Source organism: Oryzias latipes, chromosome 17, assembly GCF_053564925.1.
Source record: "Oryzias latipes strain Hd-rR chromosome 17, Olatipes_Hd-rR_3.1".
Classification (NCBI taxonomy): domain Eukaryota; kingdom Metazoa; phylum Chordata; class Actinopteri; order Beloniformes; family Adrianichthyidae; genus Oryzias; species Oryzias latipes.
Window position 1 is genome coordinate 30,599,567 of NC_136253.1, and position 15,395 is coordinate 30,614,961.

General features: G+C 39.8%; 1 protein-coding gene across 1 annotated transcript in view; it reads right to left on the bottom strand.

Moving 5' to 3' along the window:
- The window catches only part of cdh2 (cadherin 2, type 1, N-cadherin (neuronal)), a 59,437-nt gene extending 51,874 nt beyond the window's left edge, over positions 1-7,563 (bottom strand). Inside the window, 2 exon segments of the mRNA NM_001305400.1 lie at positions 5,837-5,945; positions 7,457-7,563. Of these exon segments, the coding sequence (NP_001292329.1) occupies positions 5,837-5,945; positions 7,457-7,522 (175 nt within the window). The 5' untranslated portion in view covers positions 7,523-7,563.
- Between the last annotated feature and the right edge of the window lie 7,832 nt (positions 7,564-15,395).

The window sequence follows — 15,395 nt, forward strand, 5'->3', positions numbered from 1 at the left end:
TGTTTGCTCCACCAGCTCCCTGCTCTGCCACTGCAAACGCTTTTTAAAAACAGATGATCGCAGTGTGATGTTACATGAATAAATAAATCTATGTCACTAGATGAATACACACATCAGTTTTTAAACCCTTGTCTTTGGAGCATCAAAAACAGAAAAGCAGGCGGGATCTAAAACCAAACGATGAATAAACCTAAATCTAGATTTGACTGTGTACAGACGAAGGTGTAAAAGTTGCTACTTTTTCTTTTCAAAGCATCGTTGTAAACATTGCCCTTTGAAGTGGTCCCATTCAGTAATGTGAAAGAAAAATTATAATGTCAGCTCAGCAGTTTCAGTCAGACCAGAGGACCTGAGCTGACTGATGATTTTTCAGGAGAAGCCAGTGTTGACAGAGGCAGCTGGTGGGGGAAGTCGGTGTTACCAATACCTGTCCGCGGCCATCAAGAGCTCTCTGAGCAGAGCAAGCTAATTATATGCCAAGGACATATACCCAACTTACACCATCAGTCCGTGTGTGTGTACCCAATGACGAAGTGGCAAAAGGCGCAGTCTGTTGCTGACAAAAGGGACATGTCAGAGGTGAAAGACATTGTGACGCCAAAGTCTGTCTTTTTGGTTTTTTTTCTTTCTTTTTTTTTTTAGAAATTATTGTTTAGCAAAACGAAGGAATTCCACAACAGTTTTGTTGTTGTTTTTTCAATTTTACTAGTTAACCAACTGTAAAAGGTTTATAGACTGCTTATTCTATAACCTTTTCATGCAACCTTTGCCTTGACATACTCACATTATCAAACAGATTTCATTTTTCCTGTGTCTTATAACTGTAAAAAGAAAAATCTTGTCTTAACAAACTAACTGTGAATCACTGGTAAACTGCAAATAACACGCAAAAATGTTTCTTTCCAAATCAGCATACTGCCAAGACTCAATCTGTTGTCACAATATGTGGTGGTTATCTAGGCCACCACGCTCCCCCCACACCTCCCCCAACCCACACCCCCCCATCCCTCCAAAAAATGAAAGAAAGAAAAAAAAAAGAAGAACAGTAAAAGCTGAGAGTGACTGTGAGATAAAAATCAAATTTATGTAGGGGTGTTACAATAAAGAATAAAACAAATTCAACCCCCAACCCCCCCGGTAATGCCTTAGCTGGGAACTGGAGCGCAGCCTTCATTACAACATATTGATCTCTGCAAACAAAGACCCTGAATTCATTGATCCACTTTCAGAAAGAAAACAGGGGGATGGGGGGGGTTACAGAGCTCTTTCAAACAAAGTTATACTTCAACTACTGCATTACTTTATAAGATAGTTGGAGCAGAGGGAGATGACCAGGGTGTTACTAATGGAGAAAAAATATGTCAAATGTGTAACAGCTGAAGAGCTTCGGCGTCTCTGGTTGCTCTTAAACGGCTCGTGTACAGCGCAAGAGCTCTAAAGCACCTTCAGATGTCCTATTCAGAAGAAAATTGGCAGCAAGGACAAATATTTAAACCCCGATAGGCAGAGTGCCAAAAATCATCTGACTTTCAGAATTTGTTGAGGAAAACTCCTAAAGCCCAGATACTGTAAAGGGGCCGTGTCTCTGGGCCTCCCTGGTAATGTGACAGGACCTTTGTGGTTGTTCTCAGTCATCTATATCCCACCAGGAAACCCCCACCACCGTTACTCTCAATCTCAGAGCAGGGAAAAAAGGTTGAGTATGTTGGTGCACACTTGCCCCGGTTTACAAGAGAAGGTCGAGCGGGGTCACATCTCACCAAATGGTGAGGCCCCTTAAAAACACACGTGAGCGGCCCCAGCTGGATTCAAGCCAATCAGAATGTTAAAAGGGGGGGGGGGCCAGCAAAAAAGTAAGTGCAATTATTTCATTTATTTTTTTAGCAAAAAAGCATGAAAGGATTTGCCAACAACCTAGAAAAACAGATCTAAGCATGATAGAGCTTTTCTGTTTGGTGCTCACACTACAGACGCTGACACTAATTGCTACAATCATATTATTAAACTGGACAACTGTAAATCAACACCCCCGCACAGCTCATTTAGACAGAAGGCTCACTGGGACCCTCTTGTCGCCCTCCCATGCAAAGCTCTTGAACAAAAGCCAAAGCTATCGGTATTCTTCATTTTCATCATTGCAGTTCACATAATTATCAGAAAACCAAATAAAAGTCTGCACGGGGGGGGGGGGGTGGAGGAAAGAAAAAATGAAAGCAGCAAAGAAGGTTGGGGGTGGAGATGGTAGAACAGCGGAATAAGAAAGTGTATTAAGCTCAATTAAGCTTTTGGGCTTTTCATTAACCCAGTTTTTAGGGAGGGAAACCCTGCTGAATAATGCTCCGACAGAATCACTTTGCCATTCTGCTTAAAAGGTTTCATCAAGCAAGAAAAGAAAAACAATGGAACAACGTGTGTCTACTTTTTAGAGCCTCTGACATTCCATTTGACACCCAGCGATGACCCCCCCCCCCCCCCCCCTCCATAACTCAATCACATCAGAAGCTGAAAGAAAACTTGTAAAACAAGTGGTTTTATTAGACAAATTCAATGCCATAGCATCAAGCGGCATGAAATGTTTACCGACCTTAGCTCTTTTCATCTGTTTGATGTGCTAGTAATAAATAACCAAGTCGGGTCACCTATCTTTACTTAGCATCGGGACAGGGCAAATGTTCTTTAAAAGCAATTCCAAGTGACCTCAAAAGGGAGACGAGATTTTACTTCTACAAACAATGAGCTCAGCCTCCCTTTGACGGACCACTGGAGCAAAGTTCTCACGCTGAAACGTCCAAAATTACATTTGAAAAGTATAATCGGATGAAAGCCGACGAGCGTAACGTGCTACTTTAGCGTTTCAAACTTTTGTTCACAGCACCTAGACTCCATCCATAACTGATATTCTCAAATTCACAGTATGTCTTGATGCTGCACATAAGAAATAAGGAACACATAAACAACTACTATCATTGCCGAACCTTACATTCCTTGTAACAGACATTCTGTTGATCAAAGACAAGAAGAAAGGCTGTCATTTGACAGTTACATCCACACTAGCATCTTTTATCTTAAAAAATATATATTTTTACTTCTACTCATGACATCTACATAACCCTGTTTTTTTTTTTTCTATAAAGAATAGGCTTAGCAGCCCCATAAGAAAACCCGGAAGCTCTAAACTAGTAAAAGGCTTTTAAGTCAATACTGACGAAGAAAAAAAATCATAAAAATCAATTTCATGACTACAAAGGTATTTGAGTTTTCCCTGTTTTCTAAATAAATCTTAATTTCCATCTGTCTAATTATGTCTCCCTCTATGTTACCACATCCACCTGTACCATCTGTCACTCTGTACAGTGACAGAGGCTATTTCCAATACATTTTATAAAATGTCTCCTCATCATCTAGTCAGGGATGATTATTACAAACTATTACTGCATCCCCAAAAAAATGGTGAAAGGATGTGGTGAGCGTGTGACTGCAGTTTTGAGGGGGGGGGTTTCAGATCTTTACAAAAGGATGTAGAACCTCAGTATGGACGTGGAGTTTTTAAGTGGTTGGAAATAAGGAAGACATCAGAGTAGACTCAGCTCTGCTGTGTCTAAAATGTATCCAGGGTCAAATGCAATATAATATGAACAGAGGAGTACTGTTACTGACACCTGACACAATCTGGTGATGGTATTTCAGCTTCTAAGGCTTATCCTGTTTCAAAGAAGCCCATTGAACCAATGGCTTGTAGATGACCACTTATAAATGACTCAAGCAAAAATCTATACCCTTTGAAATTGAATTAAACCATCACTTGTGTAACTAATTTTGCATATTGTGGCTGTAGGAAACATGATTTCATTAGTCTTAGTCATTCCCGACTTCAGGACAAAAATGACGAAGCTAACGTAATGCCAGGAAACAAGAGGTACCCTGCTGCATGTGGCTAAAGAGGCATGACCTAACAATTATTTAAAAAAAAAAGCTTTCAGTTATTGGTCAGAAACAATATCCCAAAACAGCAGGGTGAAAGCAAAGCAGGGAAACTTTCAAAACCACTCCTCACAGTGTGGGGGCTTTGTCTTTGAAAACGCACCACAGGACACTCTCATTAGAGAATGTCGTTTCATTAAGATCATCCCACACTACTGAGCCCGCTGCATCACAATGACACAGGAGTGTCCCTCTCCGTCAAGGAAATCTCCTCTTAGCAACAACTCGCTGGGGGAGGGGAAAGCAGAAAAGGGGCTAGTGCGGGGGCAAACAAAAGAGGACCTGATTAGCGCTGGTCACGGCTCATCCACAAGCCACCACAGGGAAATCCATCACCTGCAGGATCAAACGGAAACTGGTGCACATGGTAGAACCCACTGAAAGCAATACCCACCCTCCTAACCACTCTCGTCACTCTCCTTTTGCTTCTTCTTTTTTTTTTCAGCTTGTCACTGCCATCTCCCCTCCTGTTTTCTGACTCACATCAACAGCAGCGTGCAAGTTTTAGACCTGCACTGTGAAATCCAACACAGGTGTGAATGCACTGTGGTCCTGATGACCTAAAGGCTCCAACGCTCCAGATGACACTTTGGCGAGATATTCCTCTTTTTATTACCACTTGCAGACTTGTGTACCATTCCAAGGATGCTGCGTTTTCTTTTTCCAATATCAAATTACAAGCAAGGTGATAAAAAAGGCAGGCAGCCAATCAAATGTTAACTTCAATTTTGATATAAAGTTGCAATGATGATTCTACCCTGACATCAAAATCTACAAAGAAATAACCATATGTGCATCATACAAAACTAAAACATTGCTTTAAATATTTTTTAAGAGGCATTTTTTAAGAGGCATTTTTTAAGAGGCAGTCATATTTTAATCTATTGTAAAAGTGTTCCCATTGGTCTTTTAATTATGATAAGCAGCGATAGAGCAGTAGTAGTTAATCAGAAATTCACCTCTGAGTCTCTCATTTGCCACGATCACTTTGTTTACACTCTCACCTTACCAGTTCAACAAAAATGGCTATCAATATCGGAGCTTTCCAGCTCTGAAACAGAAGACGTACACAGATCTAGTCGTGTACAAGTGAATGAAGCTGAATGGAGCGGAGCAGGGACCTTGTGCCCTGCCGACTGTAGCAGCTGCGTCATAGCTACAGGCTTTTGCCAACAACACTTTTTTATCTACTTTTGATTCACACAAATCTTGATAAAGAAATCATCAGAAACGCATTTTAAATCATAATTTTTTGAGTATGTCCTCCATCATGAGAAAAGCTGCTACAAAAACATTTTAAAAACACCAAAGGTAGAGTTTTCATTGGAATGGGTCTTTTAAGAACACAAATATTCCTCTGAATCTGGTCTTACATTTCTTACCCACAGAAACAGAGATTATCAGACCAGGGAATTCAAACCCCAACTATTTGATTGACAGACCATGTGTCTTACCCTCTGAACTACAACAAAACAATTGTTTTGGCAACTGCTATTTTTATTATTAACTAATATGTTTAATCACATAAGCATAAAGTAAAATTAAATTGCAGCAAAATAAGAGCCAGAAAGGCTTGTAAATAAAATAAAAAAAGTGCAAATAGTGCATGTTAAATAGACAGAAGAAAGACTTTTTCATTGTTTACAAGGCGAGCTACACGGTCGGAACACCGCAGAACTGCACTGAAGCTAATTGTTTAAATATGTCAAGCTTGTTCCGATCCTCCCCCTGAACTGCATCATGTAGGAAGGCACTCAAATGATTTGCATGCCGACAAAAACGTACACACTCAATCGAACACAGACATGACCAGCATCCTGCATGGCACAGGAACAAGGCAAATTTGCCCACTCACCATTGAAAAGAGGTTGTCCCTTCTCTGTGATGTCTGGAATCATGACAGTGTATAGACCTTCAGAGAAACCTGGTCTGCATGGCGGGGCTCCCCTGCTCTCTGCTGCACTCTGTGATGGGGGGGGGGGGGGGGGAGGGGAGGGGAAGGAGGGCAACAATGTCTCATAAATCAACCTTCAAGAATGCACGCTGTTGCCTCAGAAACCCCTCAGTTCGCGTTCCGAGGTCCCCTCTGTTGTACAAAAGCATCTGTTGTTTTTATAACAGGGGCCGCAATTAGGATAATGAGGCCAAAAGGGTTAAGCATTAAGCAAAAAGCATGGCTAGGCAAGAACAAGCCCCATTTGTGCCAGAGTTTAGGCCAAAGCACGGAGGGGCAGTCCAGGCACTCAGATCAGCACAGTGCTCCGAACAAACACTTCTCGCTTTGAAGTTCAGGAACCACAGACTAAAAACAGTGGATGCTCAGTAAGGAGCTGCTGAACAGGAAACAAACATGCATGTGTGAATGTCTGAATAAACATACAAAGACTGCAGCATTTGTTCCAAAAGAGGCTGCAGATAAAGACTTAACACTTTTACTTTTATTCTAAAGAACCACCAATTAAGCTTTTGTTTCTTATGAATGCAAAAACATATACATTGAATGTGGATTTGGCACAAAAGGAAGATTATAAAAATGCATAACTGTAGAGAACATGTGGCCCTATCCAAATGTACTCCATGCACAACCCCAGCATTGATTCAGCTTCTTTACGAACAGAGGTCTGCTCTTATTTCCCCTGCATGCTCCCTTAAAAGAATGTAAAATGAGAGGAGTCCTGCTGAAAAAGAGCATTGTGGGTATCCGTGCCACTTGCCTTTCTTAATCAGAGGAATTTAAATGCTTGCAGACTGGGGGAGGAGCAGAGCTGAAACTCACAACGGTCACAAACCAACCCACACCAGTCCACGCCACGGTGAGAAACTTAGTTCATCCTTTTTAATAATAAAACAAAATAAACAAGTGGTAGAAATAAATCTTCCCACTAATTAAGCTGGGTGGTTTTTATATCTAAAACACACATCTTTACATTTTGCTTTAAAGAATCCCATCCCATCTTCTAACCATCCTTGTATTTGTGATAACTTTCTGCTATACTTTGTAAAAACTGCATTACTGGGATCATTTGTTCCAGTCTGCTTTACATTGTTGCTCCTAACGACTTCCGTTAGAAAGACAATTAACTCGCCAGGGGACTGGAGCATTATACTGCAGCAATCTACAGAAGTGTTTTTAAAATAAAATATCTAGGTTAATCCAGGCCTGGGTCTGTCAGCTTTCCAGAGGAAGAAAAAGAAAAACTAAGACGCAGAAACAAATTGAATATTCTCGATGCAAATTTGAATTCTCTTGACAGAATTAATTAAGTCGAATCCGCTCGTTTCCAGCGTCTAATGAGAGCCTTTACGTTAATTACCACCCCTGTCATCTGACTGTACCGTCACGTCAGGCGCGGTGGTGTTTTAACTGCGTAAAGTGTTCGGAGTCACGAGCACCGCAAACTCCGCAAACCGCGTCGGCACCGACTGAGCCGAAGACGCGTGAAGTGTCCAGAGAAAGTCCCGCTCGCTGATTTACCTGCAGCCCTGCCAAGACCAGCAGCAGCAGCAGCAGCGGACCGCTGCTCTCGTGAGGCGCGTGCATGGTGCGTCCGCTTACGTCCCCGCTTCGGAACCGGCGACAGAAAAGCAAAACAAAAAAGAGGAGGAGGTGTAAAAAAAAGAAAAAGAAGAAGAAGAAGAAATATCCCAGTGGCTCAGGAGTGGCCTCGAAAACGATCCCTGTACGACACAAAAGGCAGGAGCAGCAGCATGTAGAGCAGCCTCCTCCTCCGTGCGCCCAGCCCGAACTGTGGGAGCGCGCTGCCTGGTACTGAGGCTGCTGCTCCCTCCCATCCAGTCCCACAAAAACAAAGCGAGCCCGGCCATCTCTCTGTCTCTCCCTGCTGGTGACACAGCCAATTTCAGTGTTCAGCAAAGGAAGCTCTCATCTAGGAATTTGCAGTGTTTTTCTTTTTTATTGCTCTCGTGCTCGGTTGGGGCAAAAATACTGGTGTCAACTACCACTTTCATTTAGAAATACCATCTTCAAAATGTGGAAAGTACTCTGACTTAGTACTCTGATTAGGCTGTTCTTCATTTATTGGTTTCTGGTTTTAACAGTTTTAGCACATAATATTTGGACAACCTGGTTTTTAAACGACAAAAAATAAAATACATTTTCTGTTACTAGTTACGGGATAATGCACCTGTTATGTATATTTTAAGAATTATTTATTATTTTTAGTTGAACGTTTTTGCCATGGGTTGTTTAAAATATGAGTGTTGCATTGAACAGAAAGCATGTTTAATGTCAATATACATTTGGCAATGTTAAATAAAGATCTATTCCATTCTCCTTTATTCTACTCTATTCTATACATCTATATAACACCATGTTTCACATCTACATGATCCATTTCAAACAAAAATGCAATAAAATAGGAGTGCAAACAAATCTAGATAACTCCTGTCATGCATAATTTATTTTCTAAATCCACATTTTTCATAGCTGATTCCAAAGCTTGTTTTATTATTTGGGATCTTGACCCGCTGCGCTTTTTATTGTTTTTCATTTACATTCTACCCATCAAGCTTTAGGCTCCTGTGAGAAAAATGTGCTCTGAATGTCACGAGCATCAGTAAAGCAGGGCTCCATTCGCATTTAGAGAAGCCCAGACTCTATTGATCATAAAGCATGCTATTCTAATCACCACCGCCCTGGTATAATTGCTGCTCACTGCACGTTTGATCTCAGAGATTATTAATTATCAGTAAATTTGGAGCTAAATCGGTGTGTGTTGCCCCATTTCTTTCTTTTTTTTGTTGTTTTTTTTTTTTTGAGTCAGAGCACACACAGTCTTCCTGGTAGCTGCCTAATAAGCTCTCTGTTTCACAAATGACTCAATCACTCTGGAATTCTTAGTTTGTATTCTAGCCATTTCTCTAAACTTGTAGTCAGAATTTGTAAGTAAAGCTTTTTCATGTTCCACTAAAAGAATCTATGAATAATTCTCTGGTATTAGGTTGTCATGTGATTTGGGCCGGTAGAAATGAAATCTCGTAGGTTATGTTGCTGACATCAATTGAACTGCTATGAGACAGCTCAATGGAAAACCAAGACACTTCAGTTCAATAAAAGATGGAAATACTCATTCCATCTCCAATATAATGAACAAAGGATGACTTTTGCTTCACCTCTTTTTCTGACGCTCTGTTATTGGTGTTTTAGAGGAGCAGGCATATTTGTGTGATGAGTCTTCTCCTCCCCTTTTGAATCAAATCCCCCCACCCTCGGGAGTCTGTTGTAATCTCAAACAAACAGTAAGCACCAGCACATCCCACTTCCAGTTAACCCGCAGAGACATTTTGACAGAGCCGAATCATTTTTTGAAAATGTTCTCCTCTTGCAGAAAAGTAACTTGTGTCACTTATGCTCTTGTCATTGATTAGCGTGTCTGACTAGACCGCGGTTCAAGATAATTAGACTCTTTGATGGAAGCAAATTCAATCAGCAGAAGAAATAAAGTACTACGGTCTTGAGATAACACTAAGCTCAACAAAGAACAGCTGCTGTGTTTATGGCATGCCACAGATTTCCCCAAAGTTGTTACAACATGACATATTCTTCATTTTTTCTGCAGGCATGAGACATTTCATGTGAATTTCTTTTGTTTGCTGAGGCTAACTTGGGCTAAAGATCAAACTGGATGACCTGTTGATAATTGACATTGTGTTTTGAACAAATTGTTAAAATTGTGCAGTCTAATCTAATTCAGAGTGGGATCAAAATGCTCCATCTCTTTGATTAATGGAGATGCAGTTATCTTTCATCAAAATGTGTCTATGCAGGGAGGGGGCACGAAGTGTTAGTGGAAATCCAATTTGGACTTTCTGCATTCAATCAAACAATATCATGTTGCATGATTCATAATACCAGTTTCAGAGCCCCCGCCCCCACTGAGAATTCTATTTGCGGTGTGTCCTTTAATTCGGCATGCTTTAAAATGTGCAATCAGAGGAGAAATTTGTCTCCAAGGTTGCAGTGCAGATAATATATTCTCAAGCCTGGGCTGTCTGTGTGCAGACAGATAATGTTGTTTTGTAGGCATGTGTGAGGCGGATTTTTGATGCATGTTAGTGGTAACGCTGACACTGCGTTTGACTCTCATGAGCTCAAGTGTCCGGGAGCTGGTGGCCTGTGAAGAGACCCCTGATTCCACACCTTTTACCCTGTACAATTGGATGAGGTCTGGAGCGTTGTGGCGCTGTGGCCTTGATGGCCCTGGAAGAAAAATGGACGAGGTCAGCAGCACTTTCACATCTGCTGACTTTGTGTTGATACAGGAATATGACACAGTGCCCCTCTGCTCTCACATACAGTAGCTTTGTGCTCAGTCATTTATTTTTCAAAGGCAGCAAACATCGAGTGAAATTCATGCATGCAGCTGCTTTCTTTTAGCAGCTTTCAGAGCCCACTGCAGTATTTTGATATGACAGTAAACATCAGGCTCCAGTCAGTAAGAAACAACTGTCTTTCAATAAAAAAAAGTGTTCATATGTACATATAAACCTGAAGCCCTTTTGGCAGCTGTCTAATCACTCTGTCTTGGACAATTCCTTGCAAGTCATAGGTCACTTTGGAACAAATTAGAGAGTGGAAAAGAACGACTCAGCCTTCAAAGCCATTATCAATTTCAATCAAGCTTCATTGTCATGCATTCAATAAAAGATCTCTGAGGACCTCTGTGACGCTCTGATTACTCCACTGTTGGACCAAATGGTCTCATTCGGTCTTTTATACCACTTCAATGACGGTGTGCAATTGAGCTGTGATGTGTATAAAGGAACAAATCTAATATTGTACTACTGCAGTGTTTTTGTCCTTTCGAAGTGTCTTGGATGGATGCATTGGGTTAAATACTCTAGAAATTCAACACAAAGGTTGCTGCATATGCAGTATGTGCACCATGCTGACAGATCTATTGTAAAATCAATGGATTATTTTAATCAAGCTGTGTCCAAAGTGATAAACAACACTAGAACAAAGTGCACAAACATTTCTGCTGAACCCTTTCTCTTTAAATTCTTGCAACGCGACGTGTCAGTAAGACAGCTTGGTGCCCGCCACTCGTCGACAGAGGAAAGCAAAATGCTGCTTTGCAAGCAGCTTTGGCAATGTCTGCAGAGTCACGGGGCTTTAACATGTGTGTGTCTGCCCCAATTTGTGGTTCATAGCTTTTGCTAAGGGCCAAATCTGCCTGCTGTGTGCTGGTGTGGCTTACAGATCTAATGGTGATTGATTACCTGATTAAAGAAATTGTGTTAAACCTCTAAGCAACCCGGGGAGAGAAGAAAACATATTTCATTAGTGTTGCACGAATACAGAAGGACGGCTACGATTATTTATTGCTCACTTGTTAAGCCATATTTCATGTCATTAATTATTTTACTTTATTCATCCTGTTAGCAAAATCTTAAACAGTTGCCTACCATTCTATTTGGATACAACAGAATGTATATATATATATATATATTTATATACACGCACACATGTTAATGTGCATAACACCTTTTTTTTACTGCATGTTACATTGTTTTTGCAATCCTTGTGAGGACACAGAGATTCTTCTTTCTTTTTTTTTTTTTTTTTTTTTTTTTATATATATAAATAAAAAAATAAAAATAAAAAAATAAAAAAAAATAAAAAGATTCTTCTTTCTTACCACATGTTTTAACAGAAATTTCATCCCCGCCACATACCCAAAAACTCACCAAAATTTACACACACCTAGTAACTGGTTAACATGAATTTTTGCACATGTGGCATTTCCCTGCAGCTCGCAGGGCCATAAAACGCCGTTCACAGCTTTAATATAAAATGTCAAATGGGTGACTCACAATAGACTCACTAGATCTCAAATTAATTAAAACATAATATTTAAGGCCAAACTGTGAGCTTAAAGTGAACTAAAAGTAGACTGGATCCAGACCCTACTACTCACCCTGGTCTGTATGAGAAAATTGTATTTTTTGACATTGAAAACTGGTTCACATACATGTAGGCTACACAAAGTGACTGAAAACCGCAAACCGTCTCACACACTTCCTTCTGAGCAGACCAGCCTAAAGGCTGGAAAGCCAGCAGATAGAGGTTTGTAAAATCCTACTTGGCTAGAGACACTCAGCAACTCTAGAGGCTGTATCCACTCTTGGATTGTGCACTCTACCAGAGAGATGCACTCAGCTGTGTCTCGACTTTGGCCAGAAAGCTGCTAAAGCCCAACTTCAGTGACTGGTTAACCTCTTTCAAGGGGAAATTCACAGGTCAAACAGAGAACTCAAGCATGTCGTCTCAGACACTGCACTAAAAAACACTGGAAGTCATGTTTAGATGATTAAGTATCTGTTTTTAAAATACTAATTAATAGTAAATGATCACTTTGGATTTTGTAGATTTTAAAAGTAAAAATATGAACAATTTTGAATCTACAAAAAAGAACTTCAGTGTTTAGAAGATAATTTCCATTTACCGGTATAGTATTTAAAACTAGCTGAATTTCACTGCAGAATTATTTGTTTTCCGTGTTTTTGTCATTATACGTTAGAAATATATTTTGTCTTATTGCACAAACGGGAGCTGAACACATAAAAATCTCAGTTTTTCATAACTTTAGTGTTTAAAATCTAGTATGCATGCCTCTGAGGTTCCATCAGTGTCCTTGGAATTTCACTTTATCATCCTTGATCAGCAAGAGCCCTAAGTCTGTTGCAGTGATAGCCCAGCTTTTCTTAAGTGGACGAGCAGCCTGTCTAAGCACAGGGGTTTGGATGGATCTATATTAGGCCTGCTCTGCATTTACACCCCCTCACATCGGGCTTTTTATCTTTTGTGCCATTTGGAGAACAGTTTAAAAGTGCAGCTCTGCTTTCTGTAACTGCAAGCACAGTGAGATTAAGGATTACCACCTTCATGATTTGTTTCTGAGGTTACATTGATGTTTTCTGCCGCAATACTTTGGATTTTACACATTATTACCCTTTGCTTTCAGGCAGAGATCACATAAATATTTGCTGTAAGCTTAAAAAAAGACCATTTTAGTGAAATCCTGTCAGATTGCTCAAGGAGGTGCTTTAAGTTAAAAGACTTAAGGCAAGGTGAAAATTCTAGCAACAATAACTGCATATCATGACTTAAAATATACAAGCAGATGTCTACAATTTTGACATGTCTCTAATCTGTTATAGAAAATTTAATTGTGCATTACAAAGAAAAGGTCAAGCTAAAAGCATTGACATTTACATTAAATAAACAAATTTAATACATTTTTTTATCTCTTACAAATGCTATACATTATTTTCTTCCAGACCAATTACCATATAGTCTAATCTAAAACACTTGTAGAGAATATTAATACCTATTTTATTCCATGCCAGGGTGAAGACAATGATTAGGTGGCACGTTTCACAGCTCATTAGCAGGCAGCAGGTTATCCAAAGATGCTGCTTCTCTTTCGTTGAGAAAATAGCACATTTCTCATTAGAATTAGATAAAAGCCGAAACACTCTGGAACAATAGAGAGCAAGGAATCTGATCCTCCTGCAAAAGTAAAGTCAAAGTTTGTTTCTGTAGCATATCTTAAAGATACAACATAATTAGCAACCACCTATGACACACTGTCATATATCCTGCAGACTTGTGTGAATGTGAGGTGAAACCTTTTGTAAAATCAAGTGAATTTAAAGACCTACTTGGATTAAAAAAAAAAAAAAAAAGTTGTGTTTTTAGCATGTTCCTTTGGCATTTTTCTAATGACAGAGGAAATAAATTAAGAAAATTAAGCTCAAATCATTGTGAATTTGGAGCAAATGACAAAATGCAGTTTGACAAAAGAATGTATTTGTTATGTAGAAAATACACTGGGCGGACCACAAGCTCCAAGCTGCGCTTCATTCTGATGCACCCACTTGTAGAAGACTAGATCCATTTACGTCTTCATTTTCCTCGTCCAAGCTGGCATCTGGCTTAAAACTGTACATCTGGAAAGCTCCAATATTACCCGCCGTTTGTGTTGCTCCGCTAATGTTAGGTTGTGGATGGGAGGGGCTTTTACCAAACAGGAGAGAGTGTAAACAAATAGCTTAGCTACAGGTGAGGGAAGGGGACGGGGTTCCTCTACTCCAACCGTCCCGCCTAAACTTAGAGACAAATTTCTACACTGCACACCCTTTGCAAAAAAAAACCTGAATATGGAAAAGTGTATTCATTTCCATAATTCCATTCAAAAATTAAATCTCTATAGATGATATATTTAATTGATTTCAACTATTTATTGGTTTATTTTTTTATTGGGGTTACAGCTCATAAAACCCACAAATACAGGATTCCAAAAACACTAGAATACTGAGAAAAGATCACTATTTACATCTCAGTTTTTGCTAAAAGATAAAGACAAAGATTATAATAACATCAAATCAATCACAGTATATACGGTGCAGACCAAAAATTTGGACACACCTTCTCATTCAAATGAATGGGAAGGTCTGTCCAAACCTTTGGTCTGTACTGTATCTACTGTATCTTTCTTTTTTTTTTTTTTCAAAATAAAATGTCCAAATTCAATACTTCAAAAGTCTGGGCAGGGGTCCTGCTGGAAGATGAAATCTGCATCTCCATCCAGATCCTCAGCAGGATGTCCTCTAGAACATCCTGCTAGACTGTTTCAATGATTTTGGGTTGATAAAAGCAGAATTTACCAACATCAGCGCTGGACGTTGCAGCCCACATTATGACTGACTATGGAGATTTTACACTTGACCTTAGGCAGCTTGGGTTCTGCTCCTCACCAGTCAACCAGTCTTCCTCCAAACCCTTGAACCTTGATTCCCAAATGAAAGGCACTCTTTACTTCAGTCACAAAACAGGATCTTTGATCACCGTCCAAATATTGGAAAGGGTCTGTACGTCCTAAAAAATGACACAGATTTTTATTTATTTTTTGGCTAAAAATAAGACCACTGGGAACTTTTGTTCAAAAGATGAACGAAGTGGATCTTTATAGCAAAGGGTATTCCTTTAATTTTGCACGAACTACACATATATGATCCGATTCTGGACAATGGTTCAGAGCAGACAGAAGAGACTGAAGAGGCACATTTGCAGCCAAAGCAGCAGATGTTAGTGACAGGTTGCTCAGAGCAAAGGGTGCTTCAATTGGCTCGCTCAGGAGGAGATCATAAGACACACCGCTTCACTTCTTGCCCTCTCTGCAAACATATGACTGCACTTTTTACCCGCAAGGAATTTTAAGTGTTTGATGGGAAGAATTCACAAATTTTATTTATATCAAAATATCAAAATAAGGTAAATTTGACATATCTATGTGGTTGTGGTGGGGCTTTGTTTAGGAATTGTGAAACAGTGATCCCTTAGTGCGACTTTTTTTTGGGAATCCTATTGGGTTTTCGTTGATTCATTC